Source organism: Arvicanthis niloticus, chromosome 1 (genome assembly GCF_011762505.2).
Source record: "Arvicanthis niloticus isolate mArvNil1 chromosome 1, mArvNil1.pat.X, whole genome shotgun sequence".
Taxonomy (NCBI): Eukaryota; Metazoa; Chordata; class Mammalia; order Rodentia; family Muridae; genus Arvicanthis; species Arvicanthis niloticus.
This window is the reverse complement of record NC_047658.1, coordinates 121,405,263-121,427,884: the sequence shown is the minus strand read 5'-3', so window position 1 is coordinate 121,427,884 and position 22,622 is coordinate 121,405,263. Positions and strand designations below refer to the sequence as shown.

Here is a 22,622-nt window from a genome sequence, read left to right as displayed (position 1 = left end):
CTAGAGAGTGCTCCCCCACCCTCCCCCACCAAGCATCCCCCTTTCCAGGGGCCTCAAGTCTTTTGAGAATGAGGCCCATCTTCTCTCAGTGAGGCCAGACCAGGCAGCCATCTTCTATATATGTTCTGGGGAACTCCAACCAGCCTATGTCTGGTTGGTGGCTCAGTCTTTGGGAGTTCCCAGAGGTCCAGATTAGTTGAGACTGCTGGTTTTCTTATGGGATTACCTCACATTTAGCTTCTTTAGTCCTTCCTCTAATTCAGCTATAGGGGTTCCCATCTTCAGTTCAGTGATTGGGTGTTAGTATCTGCATCTGTCTCAGTTAGCTGCTGGTACAGCCTCTCAGCATACCCTCTCAGGGTAGACATCAATGCTAGGCTCATGTCTGTAAGTACATCATAGCATCAGTAATAGTGTCAGGCCTTGGTGCACTTGCCCACAACCCCCGCAACACAAGATATATTTCAAGTTGAATGGGTCACTGGACTGCCTTTCCTCATTCCTTCCTGGTTAGCTAATACTTCTACTCTGTTCTATTTTTCCTCAGTCCCAATTAAACCTAATGATCCCTAGTATATTATTGTTGCTATAAATAATGGATATTTTTACAGATCATTAGTGTTTGTTATATATGTCATTTTGGCACTATATTCTGTTTGTTCTGCAATCAGGGGAGAACATTTAGGTTTTTATTGCATTCCCTGTGTATTGTGAATATCACTACAGGGACTGTGTGGGTACCATGGTTTGTTGTTGCTCTTCTTTCCAAACTGATTTAATTTCTTTTAAATATTTACACAGCATCATAGTATAGTACGTCTCTATGAGTACACAAAGTACTTATATTAATCTACATTTCTGCCACGAGTAATTAACAGTTACCAATTTTCATGTCTTTGATAGAGTAGTTTCTGTATTAAGGTGACACATACTTGTGGTCACTTGAGACTGTAGTAGTGCAAGGATTATAGACACATGACACTGTGCCCAGATTTCACATAGGTTCTGGGGATCTAACTCATAAACTTATGTTTGTATAGCAAGCAATTTACCCACTGAATTATCTCTGAATTGTCACAGATTTATTTTTACAATAAGTTCTTAAGATTAAGGAACATAGAAGACTTATATTTAATCATTTTTAAAATGAAGAGCCAAGAAGAGTAGTTGAATGATTCCACTTGAGCTCAAATAGCTGGTAATGATGAAGGGAAAATGTAATTAGTGTATGTTTGGGAGACCGAGAAAATAAGATGGTAAGGGAGAAGGAGATGGGTGATAAATCTCACTCATTTAAAGAGATAGCTCTTTTTCCATGACTTTTGTGTCTATCCAGGTGAGTCTTAATAAGTAGGAGGGTGAGAAGTATTGACATTTTTTTAATTGAGTCCACTTGTTTCAAGTATCAGTTTTAAACACAACCTCATATTCTAGTTATTAAATAAGCACAAAATGATTGCTATGTCTATCTGGATACCCCTATGAAATGAGCACAATTAATTCAAAATAAACTTAGACATATACCAAATCCATGTTGTAATTTACTACAAAAATTCTGACGTACATTCATATAAATTATGTTTATCTTTTTAAAATGGGTTTTTAATATACATGCTTGAATAGATTTGTATTGATGTCACAGAAAAATAATATTATATGGAAAAGGATTGAATATGATAATATAGTCAATTGGGTTTTTTCACAAGCTGACCAAAAGTTATTACAGATATTTTCTTGCATGCTTTACTCTTCTGAACAAGATTTTACCTTTTTGATAACCAACACACTACTGTAAAAAAAGAAGACATTTCTTTAAATTCTTGTCTTCAGTGTAGGGTAGGAAAATGTGATTCAGTATAAAATTAAGGTAAAATGAGTAAATCCATGTGTTTTGCATCCTCAAAAGGTAAAATAAAAGCTCTAAACATTATTTTGACCTCAATAAAATCTTTGTGAACGCATTCTTCACCTCTTTGTTCCTTACACTGTAGACAAGAGGGTTCAACATGGGGATGACCATTGTGTAGAACACAGATGCAATTTTGTCAGTGTCCATAGAGTGACTGGAGCTGGGCTGCAAGTACATGAATATTAGTGTCCCATAGAAAATGGAGACAGCTATAAAGTGTGAAGTACAAGTGGAGAGAGCTTTGCGATATCCTGCAGCTGATTGCATCTTTAATATGTTAGTAAAAATGAACGTGTATGATATTAAGATGAGTATAAGAGCAAAAAAGATATTGAAGCTGGCTATAGAAATTAGAACCAGGTCATTAACCTGTCTATCAGAACAAGATACAATCATAACTGCTGGAATGTCACAGAAAAAATGATGAACCACGTTTAACTCATAGAAGGAGAGACTTAATGCGTTTGCAGTATAGATAGAAGCATTCAGGAAACCACAGATATAACAGCTAATGACTAGACATGCACACACACGTGTTGTCATGGTGGTGGCATAATGTAGGGGCTTACACACTGCTGCATAGCGATCATAGGCCATTGAGACCAAAAGGTAGCTTTCCACATTGGCAAAGGTTGCAAAAAAGAATATCTGAGAGGCACAAGCATTGTAGGACATGACCTTGTCTCCTGTAAGGAATCCAGCCATGACTTTTGGAGTGACTGTTGAAGAGTAACAGAAGTCCACTAAGGACAGGTTACTTAGGAAAATGTACATGGGAGTGTGGAGCCGAGAGTCCAAGACAATCAACAGGATCATTCCAAGATTTCCCACCATGGTGATGGTGTAGATGAGAAAGAAGGTGATGAAGAGGGGAAGCTGCAGTCCTGGGTCATTGTTGAGTCCCAGCAGGACAAACCATGCCACTTCTGTCACGTTCTCCATCAATAATATCAATTAATCAAGAGATGCCCTTAATTTTTGTTAAATAAAAAAGAATAATATAAGGAGCTGTAGACACTGTTTAGTGGCAATATGCCATGGCTCTCTATTACAAATGAGCCAGCACCTACATGGCAGCTCACAATTGTCTGTAGTCCAGTTTCAGAAAATCTGTCTGAATCCCTCTTCTGGCCTGCTCAGACATGAGGCATAAATCGTACAATGGAATACATATAGACAAAGCACATGTAGACATATAATTAAATTTTAAAAATCTTTAAGACCAGTAGAGAGACAAGGCCCCCAAGTGGAGGGATGGGATCACTCACCTACCTCAAAATTTTTGACCTAAAATTGTTCCTGTCTAAAAGAAATGCAGGGACAAAAATGGAGCAGACACTGAAGAAATGGCTGACCAGTGACAGGTCCAACGTGATCCATCCCATGTGCAAGCACCAAATTCTGACACTTTTACTGATGCCATGTTGTGCTTACAGAAAGGAGCCTACCACGGTTGTCCTCTGAGAGGCTCTACCAGCACCTGACTTAGGCAAATGAAGATACACCCAACCTTTGGACAGAAGTCAGGGAACCCTATGCTTCCATTAACTAATCTGGATCTCTCAGATCTCCCAGAGACTAAGAAACTAACCAAAGAACATGTATGCACTGTCCTGTGGCCTATAGTATATATATATATATATATATATATATATATATATATATATATATATATATATCAGAGTACTGCCTTGTCTCACCTCAGAGGGAAAGAAAGTGTCTAGTAGAGACTTGAAATCCCAAGGGAATGCTAGAGGGTGTGGGTGAGAGAGTGGGTGTGTGTGGGAGCACCTTCTCAGAAGCAAAGGGATAAGAAATGTGGTAAAGAACTCTGGGAAGAGGAACATGAAATGAGAGGGCAACATTTGGAATGTAATAATTAAATTAAAAATAATTTAATTTTAAGGAAGGAAAAAACCAAAAAGTATTATAATAAAGAAATTAGAGAAAAGATACCCTTTACAATAGTCACAAATAACATAAAATATCTTTGTGTGATGCTACCTAAGCAAGTGAAAGATCTGTATGACAATAACTTCAAGTTGCTGAAGAAAGAAATTGAAGATGATCTCAGAAGTTCCCATGCTTATGAATAGGCAAGATTAACATAGTAAAAATGGCCATCTTACCTAAAGCAATCTACAGACTCAATGAAATCCTCATCAAAATTCCAACTCAATTCTTTACAGAAATAGAAAGAGCGATTCTCAAATTCATCTGGAATAACAAAAGAACCCAAGATATCAAAAACCATTCTCAACAATAAAAGAACCTTTTGGGGAAAATTCATCCCTGAAATCAAGATCAGAGCAATAGCAATAAAAACTGCTTGGTATTGGTACGGAGAAAGACAGGTAGATAAATGGAATAGAACCAAAGACCCAGAAATGTACCCACACACCTATGGTCACTTGATCTTTGAGAAAGGAGCCAAAAGCATCCAGTAGAAAAAAAAAGGCAACATTTTCAACAAATGGTGCTGGTTCAACTGGAGGTCAACTGGTATAAAAATGCAAATTGACCCATTCTTACCTTCTTGTACAAAAGTCAAGTCCAAGTAGATCAAGAGCCTCCACAATAAAACCAGATAGGATGAATCTAATAGAAGAGGAAGTGGGAAAGAACCTGGAACACATTGGCGCAAGGAAAAATTTTTTGAATAGAACACCAATGGCTTATGTTCTAAGATCAAGAATTGACAGACAGGACCCCATAAAATTGAAAAGGTGAAGGATACTGTCAATAGAACAAAATGGCAACCCACAGATTGGGATAAATTGTTTATTTTAATGTGTCTAAGTACCTGCTCACTTTCCTGGGCTATGTAAAACTAATGCTATTGTATTTACATTCCAAAAGATAATATAGAGACAAAGTGTTCTGTGTCAATAGCATGCCTTTGATAAAGTATTACATCCAAGCAAATTGTTCACCACATAGATATAAATTTTCTGTGTTTTTAATAAAATAATTACCAGTTTCTGATCTTGATTCTGGTAAGCCTTTCACCAATTGCAAGATAACAGTCCAAAGTAATTTAACATAATTATAATGAATGATTGTTTTATTTTGTTTAATCACAGTGAAGTGAGTGGCACATTGTTTGATATTTTCCTTTTGGACGCTATTTTGCTGTTCTCATCAAATATAAATTAAGAAATTAATTCATATCCTGTGAAATGTTTCTTCTGAATACTAGAAGATTATACATGAAGTAATAAGCTCTGAATTATATCTTAACTTTTTTTCCTACACACATTCTCATGTTTTGAGATAACAGATGGATAAAGATATCCATTAGCATGAAGATGTGATTAGGTCACAAGAGGCTTTAACTTGAATTAGTATTTTTCTACTTTGCCATTACTACTACTATTGTTGAGTTTACAGGTATATTGGGAGAATGCTCATCCTCAGAATCAGTTTAGAATGAAGATATATCATTAAGTAAAATACAGAGAGTTCAAGTACTTGGAATAGATATATACCAAATCATCCACTAACTACCTAGAAACCATCTAAGTCCCCTAAACATAATATGGACATCTGAAAATGAAGACAGTAATAAGGTCTACTTTGGAACATTATTGAAAAACAAAATAACCTATCACAGGCAATAAAATGCTCTCTTTTAAGCATGGCTTAGTGACTACCATCCATCATGTTGTTAATACTATGTTATATTAGCCTAGAAGCTTTAATTCTGGTAAAGCTTAAGTCAGTCATAAAAATACTCTTCAAATTTCCCTTTGTGTGTTGGGCCACTGGTATTGCCTGTGTCTTCTTATGATCCTCTGGTAGTTTTCATTCTAAGACTATCAATGCTGGTCATGCAGTCCTACATAGACCAATATTTTCAAAAGTGTCATTAATGTAATCCTTATTTTTAGCTAAAGCACTTTGCTTTTCTTAAAATTTTAGTTCTATTTTTTCTCAGGATATTTTCTCCCAGCAAGGACAAAGATCAAGGAGAACAAGTTTGAAGGTTGTGTGATTTGTTTATCTCAAACATATACTGTTATTATAGTCTAAGGATACTTAAACTTCCTTGTTTGACTTGGAATATATGAAAGGATATCCACTCTAAATAATTATTATTTACTCTCATTATTTCCTTGAGTGCACTTTAATTATGTCTATACTTTAAAGTATTTAAGTGACTAATATTACCTCATAAGGTAACTTTCATCATTTGCTATGTTATTTACAAATGATATTATGGAGTAAAGTAGAATCAACTAATCAAATATCATTCCTACCTTTTTTGTAGAAAAACAAGAGAATGATGTTGGAAGAGGATTTGTGAAATATCACATAGTAGGTTTTTAAGATGTTGGAGTGACAATTATGCATAAAATATTTCCCTACTAAAAAATTGGCTCCTTATCTTTCATAAGCATATTAGTGAGAAGTATAGTTCACATAAAATAAATGGGCTGTGTGTACCTACTATGAGTTATTTGAAAACTATTGTTTAATAATAGTTTTGATGGCTAAAACAGTTTAAAGGCAAAAGTCTATTCTTCGAAAACTAGTTTTAAGATGTGAAGTCAAGGTATAAATGTCAAAACCCTGCAGGAAATTTGATGATTCAATATAATAATTTATTATTCTCAGAAAAAATATAGAATATAATTTGGTTGGTGTAACTTTATTATATGTTCAGTTTAATTGGAGATAGACCCAATGAGAAAGGACATAAACCCAGAAGACAATCTTTATGTATACCGATGAAGGGTTAGTAATAAATCAATACATTCTCAACCACATTACAAATGTTACTCTGTGAGATCAGGCTCATTGTTGAGTGGAATTTGTAACTCTTTCAAATTGAATGTTTTTTACAATATTTAAAAAAATTGAAATTATCATGTAATTTCTTAGATCTTAAGGAATGGACAGCATTTGCAGCTAAACAAGTGGGGAGCAGAACTTGCACAGAGACCAAGTTCTGAATTCACCATGCATTCTTCTTCTTTCCTTGGAAGAGTGACCCACCCTTACTAGGAATGCATACTACAGAAAATCAAGGCAAGACTTCTCTCCTACAGTTCACAAGTTATGTCTGTATACAAAACACAGGAATCTGTAAAAAAAAAAAAAAAAAACCATGAAGAGTTTGCTAGATAAAAGTGAATCAATGTGATTTTTATCTTTGAGCATTTTTCTCACCTTTATTGAAGGCTCATAGCTAATCTTCAGGACAGTCCAAAGACCTATATGTGTTAACAATGACTGCCACCCATAAAGTAAATAGTGTCTACTACAGAATGGAATACAGTGGCTCCCTCCTGTATTATGTTGGGATTCAGAGACTAGTGCATATGGTATAGTGAAAATTATAGAGTCTCAGAGAGCTCTGGAGAGTCCCCAAGAGTGTAGTTGAAGTTCTACTGTGTTTGTAGTGAAAAGGTAATTAACTGACCTTGGGGATCAATCTTGTTTCTGTTCTAGAAGTTAAATTTCTTGACTAATGGGTAAACAAAAATGAAAAATTCATATTAATAAGGTATCAGGCAATGTTTCTATACATAATTGGTACTGTAAAATGTTCATATTTGTTTATGAATGTCTAACTTCTCAAGTAATATTTATTTGCAATAAAAATAACTTTCAGAATCCTTCCTTCTAGCCTTTCCATTTTATTTTTAAAAGCCATTTCAAAAACATAATACATTATTTCTATCTACAGTAACCTTTTTGGCAATAGCACATCTCAGCTTCTTGTTCTTATCTAATTGCAACTTCCTAAAATGTCTAATGATCATTGCTCATTCATTTATGAGTTGTCCATTATGTACTGTCTACAAAATATTTTTCAGAAATGCCTACTTATTTTTATTGACACCAATTATTTTTTAAGTTTTTATTATATTCTTGTGTTATTTTTGTAATCATTTACTTATTTATGGTGTTAGTGTTCTGAAAATAATTTACAGAAATCAGTTCCCTCCTTCCTGCATGTGGGTCCCAAAATTTGAACAAGCTCCTTTGACCACTAAGACATCTCACCTGTCCCTGTGTATTAATTATTTACTATTGAGTCTGTAGCTGTTTTTATATTCTAGAAATTAAACCCATTTTAGATACAAAATTTGTCTACTTTTACTATATTGTAAATTTTACTTTTTATTCTGTAGACTATTTTTTGCCTTTCTACATTTAGAAAATTAAGTTTTTTCTTTTGTTTTTCTGGTTTTGTTTATGCTTTCTGTGGGGTATTTAGCAAAACAAAGGAAAAATACTCCACTATTGAAATGCAATGTCTTCAAGCATCTCTTCTTTTTTTCCTCTAATATTTTAATACTTTGTGGTTTTTATTTAAGTCTTTTATGTATTTTGAAGATATTTTGTAGCTAGGAAGTTATAGGATATGTTGTTTTCCTCTTCATGTGCATATCTTGGACTCTTTATATTATCTATTGAAGACAGATCCTTATCCTGGTGTGTTCACTTAGAATATGTGGAGTTATAGAAATGAACTTGTCCTGAAAATAAATTTTACTGAGTGAATCAAATGATTTGGCAAAGACAATATTTGCATTACTGTGCTGCCCACTGCCAAGTGACAGGGTATGAGCAGGCAGAGAATATTCAGAGACCCACCTGTTCCCATGGCACACAGTAATGTCTGAGGACACATTGCATGTGCAGAGGAAGACACCCAGAGACCTGTAAGTCATGTGGCCTGGTCCCAGTGTAAACTATATTGTGAAAGTATGTGGTGGACAGAAAGGAGAGGTAGTAAAGCTGAACCACCTGACAGACCTTAAATGAAGTAGGAATTATGAAGGACTAGCTTATCTTGTCTTGACAGAATTTAGCAATTGACCATCCCACATCCATGTGTCCTTTTCTGGACAATAACTGTCTGCTGAATGAAATTTCTTATCCAGTGGCTAGTGGGCCAGAAATGAAGTGAGACCAAATGGAGGTAAGGATGTTCAATATCTTCTTTAAGGTGGGATAGGGATAATGTCAGGAGTAGACATGTCTCCTAGTTAAAAGATCATTAATAATGCAATGATTTTAAATATCATATGCTGTGGATCTCTGATGTTTTTTAAGACAATCTATATATAGTATATATGAACTGGTAAACCTTGACTACTCTTAGCTATTTACTATTTAAATAATACTGAGAACATTTTATTGTAATAAATCAGAATCTAATATTACCATGAATTTACTGACTTTCAATTTGTATTACTTAATCACACTAAATATTTTATAATAGCAGCTATTAGAAGGACTAGGTTTAGCCTTATATTCTTAAAAGAGTTGCATACACAGGCTAGAAGATGAAGTAGACTAAGGATGCCATGACAGAAGCAACTTTATGACAGGAAATCAGTCTTACACTTGGAGAAAGTACCTCAAGGTTATATACTTCCCCACCCATAAGAGCTTCCAGAGGAGGCACTGCATTTCACAGTTATGACTCCCAGAACCTTGAGAAAGACAGCTGTAGCTTAATAAAACTGGCAAGGATCTTGCGAAAGCAAAAGTCTCACTACTCCTTTTGTTGACCATGTTCTTTTCTTTTCATTTCACTTTTTTCTTTTTGTCATTATTATTTTATGAGGTGAGTTCTGGTTTTGGTTTGGTTTTTGTTTGGGGTTTTTCTTTAATTGTTTGTTCTCACTGTTTTCTCTTTTACTGTTCTATTTTCCCTTTTGTTCATTTTTTTTTTGCTATTTCTCTTTTCTTACTTGTTTTATTTTATTTACTTGTGTTTTATTTACCCTTTGTGGATTTACTTACTTACTTACTGGGCTAAAAACACTCTGACTCTCTCATGTCCAGTATTAGAAATGGAGAAACAAATGGGGATCACTGAATGTTTTCCCCTTAGAAAGTGCATTTATGTGCTTAAGTTTTTGAGTAAAGTAATAAAAAAAAAAAAGAGTTGCATAGACGAAATTATTATCTAAGGGTAACAAAAATAATTTTAAATTTTTTATCAATATACAAGCATTTATACCAATGAAAACCTTAAATCTGTATCTATAAATAAATCTTGTATCAACATAAGAAAATATACCTTCAATTCTGCATCAAAAAAGGTTTCTATCAACGTAAAATTGTAGCTATAAAATGTTTTGTTTAAGAGTAAATTTAATTCTAACCACTTTTCTTTTTTCCCCTTTTTTATTGTTTTCAGAATTGTATATTGCAGAATGATCAGCCTCGGTGTATCTACTCATCAAGCAAGCTGGGCAGACCTGCTCAAACCTCTGAGATCCTGGAATTCCATCTGGATGCAGTGAAGACACAGCATCAGAGGCTTATCAATTTACTCTTCCTCCCACCCCTCTTCTGATATCTCAATGCCCATAATCAGCTTGAAGAAGCTAATGAAGAGTCAGCGCCCCTATTTCCTGGGCTTGGGGAGTAAGATGGTAAATGTTGGGCTGTCTTTCTAGGGAAAAGTAGTGGTTTTGTGGGAATAGAGGGGATTAGCTAGGATTTATTGCATAGCCATAACCTATTAGTAAAAATCTGTACAATTATTATCAAGATGAAGTTATAATTTCTTAAATGGCACCAATTTAATTTGATTACAAATTTTAAGGTTTTCATTGGTATGAGCTTCTTATTGATATAAAAGTGAGATGAATATTGTTACTCTCATAGGCATTGTACCAGTATAACACATTTAGGAATACAAGGCTTAGACCCAGTCCTTCTTTAACTTTTTAAACAGATTTGAGATGGTTAGCCTGTGAGTTAAGGGACTATAGCAAATTCATGGCTTTGAGTTTATTGTTAGGGTGTTTTCTATGTTTTATTTAGAAATAGCTGAGTGGAGTTAACAGACAACAGTCCAGATTACCTTACATGGATAGCTGGTTTTCAAAAAGTCAGAAGTCCACAGAATTGATGTGACAAACATTTCTGTATTAATGTTCATTTTGTTTAGAGACCTGTCTGCTCCTGACAGCTTCCTATATTGAATTCTAAGAAGAAATTGAGCATCTTTGGAGTAACTCCAGTTGTGGTGAGGCAGCCACTAGACAAGAATTGCCTTTTTCCATCTACAGACAAATTACTGTCCAGAAAAGGACACACTTGCAGAATATTCTACTGATTATATCTGCCTAGACAGAGTAATTAGCCCTTAATAATTCTGCAGCACTAAGGTCTGTTAGATGATCCTGGGCCAGAAGGCGGAAGAACAGATGCTCCAATGTTTTGTAGTAAAGGGAGTGTCCAGGTGTTCAGCGGTCTCTATAAATTGGCTAAGTTTTAGAAGCTATGCTTTGTGCTTCCAACAATTATAGTTAACTCAGTCATTCTGGATTTCTGACGGGGTTGAAAACTTATAACTTCATAGCCAATCCGGCTAATTACCTTGAGAGAAAAGATTTGAGTGGATGGTCTTCAGGTGACATTCATTCTAATGCCAAGGAAAAAGCCAGGTTCAGAACTAAGTGTTTTAGTTAGGATAGATGACAGAGGTTCTGGTTAGTCAAAAAAATGATGGACTGGATATTAGGACTATCTTATACCTCACTGGTACAAATTGGCATAATTTTGCTCTAATTGTATTTTGAGAGAAAAGTTTTATTTTATCAGGAAGGGTGATATGTAGGAGGAGCTAAGGTGAAAGGAGTACTGAGAGGAAAAGAAGGAGTAAGGAGAGGAGGAGAAGAAGGAGAGGAGAAGCTAGGTGATGAGAGAGAGAAAGAGGTGGGAGACAGGGAGGCCTATGTTCACGTATCTCAACCAGTCAAAGATACTTGGTTTATCTAGGTTGGGTAGTAGGTTACACTTCTGATTGAGCATTACCAAACTTATAAAGCCTTTGATTAACATTTTTTAAAAAATGTATAAGTGCAAAAAGGAAAAGGGGGCATGGAATAGGGGTTTTCTAAGGGGGGAATGGGGAAAGGAGATGGCATCTGAAGTATAAATAAAATATCCAATAAAAAAACAAAAAAATAAAAAAGAGTAAATTTAGTATTCTATCTCCATATATCTAATTTTTTAAATATTACTCTATCTCCTTTTTTTCTTTTCAACCCCCCTTTACCTAAGAAAGAAAGGGTAAAGAAGAATGGAAAGATAGAAATCCCCAAGTCTAAGTTCTCTATTTAGTTTTTTTCTAGTCCAAAATTATGACCATTTCCAAATTAGCCTTTAAAACCTTAAAACAGCAACCTATCTATAACTTATAAAATAATTATAACCAGACACCCAGAGCTAAGAAATCAGGATGATGACTCTCCATAGCTTCTTGTGTTGAAATTTTTAAGGGGTGTGCCAGGGTAGGAAAATTAAAAAATTGGTTAAACTTAAGAAAGATAGCTGTAGCACTTCTATTCACAAAACAATGTTATTTTCCTTTATTCCCCTTTCTATGGAGATTAATATCTCTTTATTTTTATGTGTTAAGATAGAGTTTCTCTCAATCTCTGTGCCTTTGTTTTTACATTTGAGATCAAAGCTTTGGATTTTTTTAATTCCTCCCTACTAAGGAGATAAGTTTCTGTGAATATATTTATATCCCATTTCTTTTTATATAACTTGGAATAATATCCTTTTCTATGTACTTAACTTTAATTATATTCCCTTCTATAGCTCTCTCTGAGCCTATTTTTAGGCTGATTTGTGTATAAATGTCATGCTAATCTTTTCCAGAATTCCCATGTTCCAAGAATCTGGTTGCTTACAAAGCATTGAATTCTTAAATTTCTATAAAGCTTTTCATAATTTTCCTTTGTTACCCCCTTCTATGGAGATTAGTATCTGTGGACATATAATTATATGCCTTTTCTCCTTATGTAACATTGATTAACATTATTTTCTGTATATTTAACTTCAATTAGATTATTTTCTATTTTTCTGTATGAGCCAATTTTTGGGCTTATTTATGAATGAATATCTTGCTAACCTATCCCAGAATTCCAAGTTCTAAGAATTTGGCTGCTTGTAAAGCAACAATCTAAATTTTCCATCACTCCTCCATTCCCATCTTGTTCAAGATCTCTGTGGCCTGCCTTACACCAGCAGCACAAGCCTGCTCTCTTGTCTCCCAGCAGGAGCTCCAACATCTGAGGTTTAAGCTCTCCCAGCATCCCAGTAACTGAGAGGATCTGGATGAATCACTAGCCCACCTCCAATGTCCCTAGATCAGTCTGGATGTGTTCTACCCTTAAGCCACAAACTACAGAGTTATGTATGCCAAACTAGCACAAACTTCTCTCCTGGCTCTGAACCTGTACTGGGAGGAACCACCTGGTACTGTTTTGCTTGGCTTGGTTGAGAAACCAATTGTCCCCACCTCTTAATCTTAAAGGGAAGGCATTTGTATTATATTAGGGAATCTCCAATTAATTTTTTGAAGCGAGTTCATGCCCCACATTTGGTGCCATCTATTGAATTAAGTACTTAATCAATAAATCCCAGTAGTATGTTCCCTACTCTCCTCAATGTTTAACATCCCCAAATGAAAGATACACATGCAGACTTTATATTTTGGTATGCCTTAAATGTGCAAAGGCTGGGCTACTTCCTAACCTTCACACAGTCAAACCACCTCCCATCAATAATCCCAAGTTATCACCTACCAAATTCTATATTCTACCTTGACTTCCCTGAACCCAGTTGTACTGTTTTATAGGCCTCACTTTCCCAGATCTCTCTCATGGTGGCTACATCTTGCAGTCCTCTACACTTCTCAGGGATGGTGTCTCCTTCCCTCCATAGTCTCCCAGCATGGTTGATCTCCTCCTATGTCCTGTCCAGCAGGGCATCAAAAAGGGGTCCAAAGAGGTCACCTGAAAGAGAGTGGGGGGAAAACAGGCAGACACAAAGAATGATGATTGGTCTATAGGCTGATAAAATTGTAATTTTTTTCTTTTTCACACAGGGATTATATACAAAAAGGTGAGATGTGAGGAAGGGGATGATGCAGGAGCATAGGTGTTCAGGGGAAGTATAGATATCTTCCAGAACAGAGTGTCAGCTGGGTGAACGTTCAGGGGACAGATCACTATGACTCCACCTATGATTCACTTGTCCTTATCTAAATTGGTACTTGTTGCGGTAAATCTTTGCCCATTGGTAGTCCATAGAAGAAAAGACACAAGTCAATAAGTATCAAATGAACACTGCATGCCTAGATTGGGCAGATTTACCATTAAACTACACTATTCCCCGGCTATGAGAGCTCTTAACAACTTGCGGTTTCCTAGGTCTTCTTCGTCTTCTCTCTCTCCACCAACTGCCCTCTGCCTCGACCAACTGCCAACTCCGCTGCTTCTCTCCTCTCCTTGGCTCTCCTCATCTTCTCCCTTTTCCTGCCTCTGGCTCCTCCCACTCCTCTTCTACTGCCCAATCACTGGCTGTAGCCTTTATTTAACAAATTTGATTGGACAGAAGGTTTACAAGATTCACTCCTCCTTCGTAGCCCCTCCCAGGAGTGGAGTTACCATGACAACAAGAGGCTAGGGCTATCCACCACAGGTACTATCCACCAAAGTTACCTATCTACAGAGTCTATGACTGATCAGGCTGGCAATTTTCCACCAAAGCTGCTTGTTTACAATAGCTTCTAGCCATCTGTTTCAGTGTTTTTCCACAGAGACCCAAGACTTTGTGTTAGCAGGCATGTATGTCAGGCCTATGGCTTATTTTAGGAATTCAGTGTATAAGCAGGGCTGCTCCTGACACTCCTACTTCTCCCCCTCTAGGTCCCAAGCCTGAGAATCCCAAAACCCTCCTCTGGTTAACCTAACAAGCCATTGGCTGCCACCATCTTTATTTACCAATTAGAACTAACTAGGGACAGGGTCCCTCATTGTGGAATCTCTCATGCAAACAATTTTGGAGACCCAAATTAACATAAGAATACAAGTAATATTAGGCCAAACCCACTATACTATGACCCTGCCCCTTGATAGGTGAAGTACTGGGTGGCCTAGAAAGAGCAGTGCTGAAGTGATCATCCTCGAGTTGTAGATGTATGAGAACTGGTGAACTGACTAATTTGGCTACATTCAAATCTAGGGCTTTGAGTTGGTCCATTCCCTGAAAATCTAGCTAATCTGTAAACTGATGGACATGTGAAAGACTAGTACTACAGAACCAAAGCTAAAGGATCTCCATGACCCAGGTCAACAACAGGATGACCAAGTGCAGTCTCAGGGAAGAGTCGATATCAATGGTATAACAGAAACCTGTTATACCACAGGTCTTGACCAGTGGCGTATTGCATCAAACATTTGCAAGTAAAGATGTGTGGACAAAAGAATATAATGTGGGTCCATATCATACACCTCTTTTTGGGTCTGGGTTACCTCACTCAGGATGATATTTTCTAGTTGCATCTGTTTGCCTGCAAAATTCATGACTTCCTTGTTTTTTAATAGCTGAGTAGTTTTCCATTGTGTAAATGAACCACATTTTCTGTATCTATTCTCCTGATCTGTGTTGTTTCCAGATTCTGGCTATTATAAATAAGGCTGCTATGAAAAAAAAAAAAACAAATAGTGCTTGTCTAACTGGTGGTCTGTATATAGAAGAGTGAAGATTGATTCATTTTTATCTCCTTGTACAAAGTTCAAGTCAAAGTGGAGCAAGGACCTTCATATAAAACCAGATATGCTGAATCTAATAGAAGAGAAAATACAAAAGAACCTCAATATATCATTGACATGGGGAAAATTTCCTGAACAGAACACCAATGGTTCAGGATCTAAGATCAACAATTGACAAATGGGACCTCATAAAACTGAAAAACTTCTGTAAAGCAAAGGATAATGTAAATAGGACAAAACAGCAACCTACAGATTAGACAAATATCTTTACCAACCCTACATCTGATAGAGGACTAATATCCAAAGAACTCAAGAAGTTAGACTAGAGAAAACCAAATAACCCAATTAAAAATGGGGTACAGAGCTAAACAAAGTATTCTCAACTGAGGAATCTTGCATGGCTGAGAAACACCTAAGGAAATATTCAATTTCCTTAGTTATCAGGGAAATAAAAATCCAAGGAACACTAAGATTCCACCTTATACCAAACAAAATGACTGAGATCAAAAACTCAGGCAACAGCAGATGCTGGAGAGTATGTGGTGAAAGAGGAACACTCCTCCATTGCTGATTGGATTGCAAGATGGTACAACCACTTTGGAATTTATCTGGTGTTTGCTCAGAAAATTGAGAATGGCTCTATCTGAGGACCCAGATATACATACTACTCCTGGGCATATACCCAAAAGATGCTCAAACATATAACAAGGACATATCCTCCACTATCTTTAGGGCTCAAGTCTTTTCCCCATTTCTTCAAACTTGTCCCAGGCATATAAGGCTGTCATTCAATATAATGCCAAAGTTTCTTAATCATAAACATTTAAATCTCCTCCTCAGCATATTGACTTCAACCCAGCATCTGGTTTACAAATACTGATACCTCTGGGTCTATTTCTCTGTGCTATTTACCTATCCTCTTCTTTCTACCATGAAGGCCATTGCAACTCTGGCTCAGGTTCTAATATTGCTCATGTTATATTTTCCTGGCTTGGGGACTTATTCCCTTTTTTGTCTTCAACCAAAGTAGACAAGAGGGTTTTTTTCTTTGATTGGTTGGTTGTTTTGGGGGGGTTTTTTGGGTTTTTTGTTTGTTTGTTTTTTGGAATGCTGATTGCATTCGAAAATGAGTAACATTTTCCTCAAAATTTCTTACATTCATCACATCTACAGGGTGACATTCATATTTCTCATAAATTTGTAGATGTTTTGCATTAGGTAGTCTTTGTTGTATGTTAACTAAATTAGCAAAAGGTTTTTTCTAACAATCTTTGCTTGGCTTTATTTTTATCTGTTAATATCTTAAAGTCTTCATTTAAGTCATGTGTCCAATAATGATCCCTCTGCTGTGCTTATATCTCTGCCATTCTAGTACTTTGTTCATTTTGATTTAAACAATTCTGTAACCTTTTTCCAATGTTTATCTCCATATTGCATGGTTTCTCTTTTTCTATCTTTCATATAACTGAGTATTCTCCTCCCTCTGCAATCTTTGCTCCAATGCTTTAATACTCTCCTTATTCTGCATTATAAATTTTTTTAATCTTTTTTCCAAGGCTTGTGATTTTTTTCCTCAAAAGCTTGTATCAGTTTCTCATATTTCTTCTTTGCTTGTCTCTAATGTTCTCTCCTGTGAGAAGGTAAAAAATATGATTACTAAGATTAGGATAATAAATAGCTGAATACTAATTAATAATAATAATTGGTAATATTTTAATTTAATTTAAATTAATCATCTGTTTGTTTCTAACTTTAAACCATTAAAATGGCATTATATAGGGTTAGAAAGATTTGTGTTATTGGGTCTTACATTTTTAGATGCATATTCTCTCAAATCTATCCAGTTTAGATTATTTCTACCTATGTGTGAAATTGTATATTCATTTTTTCCTTTTTGAAACATAAATAGAAAATTTTTTATATCTGAAGCTTTCTTGTATTGGGGACTATTTCTTTTTTTTTTAATTAGATCTTTCATTTACACTTCAGATGCCATCCCCTTTCCCCATTCCCCCCCTTAGAAAACCCCTATCCCATGCCCCCTTTTCCTTTTTGCATTTATACATTTTTAAAAAAAAATGTTAATCATAGGCTTTATAAGTTTGGTATTGTTCAAGCAGAGGTGTAACCCACTACCCAACCTAGATATATCTACTATCTTTGACTGGTGGAGATACATGAACATCTGCTTCCCTGTCTCCCCCCTCTATCTCTCTTTCATCACCTAGCTTCTCCTCTCCTTCTTCTTCTCCTCTTCTTACTCCTTTTCTTCCTTTCAGTACTCCTCCCACCTTAGCTCCTCCTACACATCACCCTTCCTGTTAAAAGGAGACTTTTCTCTCAAAATACAATTAGAGCATAATTATGCCAATTTGTACCAGTGAGGTACAAGATAGTCCTGATACCCAGTCCATCCTTTTGTTGACCTACCAGCACCTCTGTCATCTCTCCTAACTAAAACATTTAGTTCTGAACATGGCTTTAGGATGAATGTCAGCTGACGACCATACACTCAGATCTTTTCTCTCAAGGTAAATAGCTATAAGTTTTCAACCCCGTCAGAAATCCAGAATGACTGAGTTGACTATAATTGTGGGAAGCACAAAGCATAGCTTCTAAAACTTAGCCAATTTATAGAGACCTCTGAACACCTGGACACTCGCTCTACTTCAAAACGTTGGAGCATCTGTTTTTCTGCCTTCTGGCCCAGGATCATCTGACAGACCTTAGTGCTGCAGAATTATTAAGGGCTGATTACTCTGTCTAGGCAGATATAATCAGTCGACTATTCTGCAATGTGCTATATTCTGGGATCATTCAGTCTCTGCAATATATTTCTAGGAGATAGGCTCAATTTTTCCAAGTATGTAGTTAGACTACTTAACCACTATTACATATCACAATGCTTGTTAGTTACCTTCCTGTTGCTGTGATAAATGTGCTGACAAATTGTACTAAGGGAAAGCATGTTTATTTGGCTAACAAATTTAGTGTGCACAATCATGGAAAGAAAGTCATAATAGTAGAAAATGGAGATACCTGGTAACTTTCCATTCTCCATCAGTTGGTAAAGGTACTTGCTTCCAACTCTAATTATCTGGGTTAAATTCTCAGGATTCAGATAGGAGAAGGGGAGATCCAATTCCCAAAGGCAGGAAGCATAGGGAGCTGACTACTGGTACTAGATTTGTCAATTTTACTGTGTCTACTACTCTAGTCCAGAAAATGACTAGTGTTCTAATAGTGAGAGTGAGGGCTCTTTCTGATTCTTTGCCTGCTTGTGAGACCCTTCTCCTCCAACTAAGTTGCCTAGTCAATACTTGATGTGATGGTGTATCTCTTGTCTTATTGTAAGTTTCTTTCTTACTTTAATTTAAAATTACTCATTTTATTTGTTTACATTTTAAATATTATCCCCCTTCCTGGTCTCTGCTTCATAAAACCCCTACCTCATCCCATACCCCTTTGCCACTAAATGGGTGCTCCCCCACCCACCCACTCTCGCCTCACCCCTCTAGCCTCTCATTCCTCTGGGGCATCAAGCCTCCACAAGACCAAGTGCCTTTCCTCCCACTGATGCTAGAGAATGTAGTCCTCTGCCACATATATATCAAGATCCATGGACCAGCCCATGTATAATTTTTGGTTGGTGGTTTAGTTCTTGGGAGCTCTGAGAGATTTGATTAGTTTATACTGTTGTTCTTTCTATGGAGTTTCAATCCCCTCCAGCTTCTTCAGCCCTTCCTCTAACTCTTCCTTTGGGGTTCCCAGGCTAAGTCAAATGGATGGCTGTGAGTACCTGCTTCTGTCTTAGTAAGGTGCTGGCAGAGCATCTCAGAGGACAGCTATAGCAAGCTCCTGTCTATAACCACAAACACATCTTTGCATCAGCAATAGTGTCAGGGTTTGGTGTCTATGGACGGACTGGATTGCATGGTGATGCTGTCTCTGAATGGCCTTTGTTTCAGGCTTTGCTCCATTTTTTGTTTCTGCATTTTTTTAGACAAGGACAATTTGGCTTTAAATTTTTTAGATGGATATTTGACATTATCTCTCCACTAAGAGATGTATCTATCTACTGCAGGTGGTCTCTTCAGGTCCTATCTCCCTGCTGTTATGTACTTTGGCTAATGTCATCCCCATTGGGTCATGGGAGTATCTTGCATTCCTGGCATCTGCAACTTTCTAGTGGTTCCCCAAGCTCTGCCCCCACTGTTATTTATTTTTATTCATTCTTCTAGTCCTATGGACTTCTTTTCTGTCTCTTCCTCCACTTGGCTTTGCCCCCTCTTTTCCTCCCCTTTCTGTCTCCCACCTAGATCCATCCTTCCCTCTGCCTGCTGTGGGTATTTTGTTCTCCCTTCTAAGTGGATTTGAAGCATCCACACTTTGACCTTCTTTCTTCTAAAACTTCAAATGGTCTTTGAGTTTTGTCATGGGTATTCTGAGCTTTTGAGCTAACATGCACTTATCAGTGAGTATACAACAGTATGTCCTTTTGGGTCTGGGTTACCTCACTCATTTTTTTTTTTGGATATTTTCTAGTTCCATCCATTTGCCTGCAAAATTCATGAAGTCATCATTTTTAATAGCTGAGTAATATTCTACTATGTAAATGTAACAAATTTTCTGTATACATTTTTCCATTGATGGATATGTTTGTCATTGTGTCATTTTCAGCTTCTGAATATTGTAAATAAGGTTGCTAAGAACATAGTGGAGCATATGTCAAGATTCCTCAGCTGAGAGTTCTTTGTTTAGCTATGCCCCCAATTTTTAATTGTTTATTTGGTTTTCTGTAGTCTAACTTCTTGAGTTCTTTGTATATTTTGGGTATTAGTCCTGTATCAGATATAGTATTGGTAAAGATCTTTTCCCAATCTGTAGGTGGCTGTTTTGTCCTATTGACAGTGTGCTATGTCCAGATTGTAAGACTTCCAAAAAGACCACCAGGAACCACAACTCTGATGCAAGCACATGAGAGTCTTTATTTGGGCTCAAGACTGGGCTACAAATCTTACTGATGCAACAGGATAGGAGAGAAGTCCAAAGATATAAGGGGTATAATTTATAAAGGAAAAAACTGCAAGTGGGGTTTTCCAAGCCTTGGTATTATATGAAAGGGTAAAGGAATGTTGGCCTTTAAGCTGATTGATTGACAACATCTGGTCAAACCACAAGGAGGAACAACAGATCAAAAAGTAGAGTCTTGACCTATAAACAACTCTTGTTTTCTTATCCCACACTGATATTATGTATATTTTACAACTACTAATACAATTTCATGGTTTTCCTCAGAACTCATGGGTAGGAGCCAAGTCACTCTGAGGACAATTAACTTAAAATGAAGAGTAAAAAGTGAAATGAAGTTTATTCTGCTACTTTAATCCCTTCAAAAGTTCTTTGCCTAACTGAAGCTTAATAAAATAAATTAAAGACTTTCTAGAATTTAATGAAAATGAAGGCATAGCATACCCAAACTTATGGGACATAATGAAAGCAGTGATAAGAGAAAAATTCATAGCACTGAGTGCCTTCATAAAGAAATTAGAGAGATTCTTCACTAGCAACTTAACAGCACTTCTGAAAGATCTAGAACAGAAAAAAAGCAAACACACCTAAATAGTTAAACTCAGGACTAAAATCAACAAAATAGAAACAAAGAATCAAGAAAATTAGGAGCTGCTTCTTCGAGAAAATTCAACAGGTTAGACAAACCCTTAGCCAGACTAACCAAAGGGTACAAAGACAGTATACAAATTAACAAAATCAGAAATGAAAAAGGAGACATAACAACAGAAACTGAGGAAATTCAAAAAATCATCAGATCCTACTACAAAGCCTATACTCAATAAAACTGGAAAATCTCAATGAAATAGATGATTTTCTAGACAGATACCAGGTTCTGAAGTTAAATCAAGACCAGATAAACTATCTAGACAGTCCCATAACCACTAAGGAAATAAAAAAAAAAATCATTAAAAGTCTCCCAGCCAAAATAAGCTCAGAGCCAGGTGGCTTTAGTGAAGAATTCTATCAGACCTCCAAAGAAGACTTCTCAATACTTCTCAAACTATTCCACAAAATAACAACAGAAGGAATACTAGCAATTTCTGTCTTTGAAGCCACAGTTACTCTGATACCTAAACTACACAGATACCTAGCTAAGAAAGAGAACATCAGACCAATTTTGTTTATCAATATTGATAAAAACACTCAATAAAATTCTCAGGACGAGAAGGGACACATAACCAGATATTGGAGGAAAAAGAAGTAAAGCCCCATGGGCCAGCAGAATGAATGGAACTATACAAACTCAGTAAGTTGGAGGTGGGGGTACTCTCTAGAATGTATCAGAGACCTAGGACATGAGAGAATCTCAAGATTCAAAGGAAGGGGGACTTTAGATAAAATTCTCTATACTGGGGAGTGGGAACTTGTAGAAAGCTCCTCCAGTAGAAAGACAGGGCATCAAGTGGAGGAATGGGGTTGCTATCCAACAGAAAAAAACTTTTATTCAGGATCCAGGGAAGTAGAGAGGTAGGGCAAGGGACATAGGGGAGGGGAGGGAAGAAAAGTTTCAGTCAGGATATAATATATGAGAGAAAAAAATTTAAAAAGAATCAATTAGCTTAACATTTCCATTTATACTCTGGACTTAAGGCTGCTCCACAGCCTTCCATGTACAAATCCTGCCCAGAAAGAGCTGGTCCCCTGAAGAGTGCTGACATACCTAAAATCACAGGTCCACAGAAGGGGCAAGCTCCAGACAGAGAAAGCAAGACCAACTAGCACCAGAAATAGCCAGATGGCAAGAGGCTAGCACAAGAACCTAAGCAAAAGAAACCAAGGCTGCTTGGTATCATCAGAACCCAGTTCTCCCATCACAGCAAGTCCTGGATACCCCAACACACTGGAATATATATACAATAAAACAAGATATGTGAGGAAAACAAGATGTTTATCAGGGTATATGGCCTGAGATGGCTGCAAAGATGATAGCTGTTCTCTGCTAGGTGTTGGCTCCCAACATTGTTCATTTGCTTGTTTTTAATTGATTAATTAATTAGTTTTTTTACTTATCCAACTTATATCTAGTTCATTACCCCCCTGCTGGTGGTCACCCTATCCCACAATCCTTTCCTTATACCCCCCCTTCACTGATTGAG

At 36.5% G+C, this 22,622-nt stretch overlaps 1 protein-coding gene across 1 annotated transcript; it reads right to left on the bottom strand.

The window, feature by feature from the left end:
* Nucleotides 1–1,060: 1,060 nt before the first annotated feature.
* Nucleotides 1,061–7,213, bottom strand: LOC117717207 (olfactory receptor 5B3-like). Its single transcript, XM_076918142.1, has 5 exons — nucleotides 7,082–7,213; nucleotides 6,169–6,995; nucleotides 4,442–4,534; nucleotides 4,039–4,126; nucleotides 1,061–2,879 (listed from the first exon to the last, which is right to left on the bottom strand). Exon 5 carries the CDS (start codon nucleotides 2,849–2,851, stop codon nucleotides 1,928–1,930), a length of 924 nt encoding a protein of 307 aa, XP_076774257.1. The 5' UTR covers nucleotides 2,852–2,879; nucleotides 4,039–4,126; nucleotides 4,442–4,534; nucleotides 6,169–6,995; nucleotides 7,082–7,213; the 3' UTR covers nucleotides 1,061–1,927.
* Nucleotides 7,214–22,622: the final 15,409 nt, after the last annotated feature.

Excerpts from the sequence above, each read along its gene's own strand:
- LOC117717207 (XM_076918142.1), bottom strand. The coding sequence starts at position 2,851 with ATGGAGAACGTGACAGAAGTGGCATGGTTTGTCCTGCTGGGACTCAAC.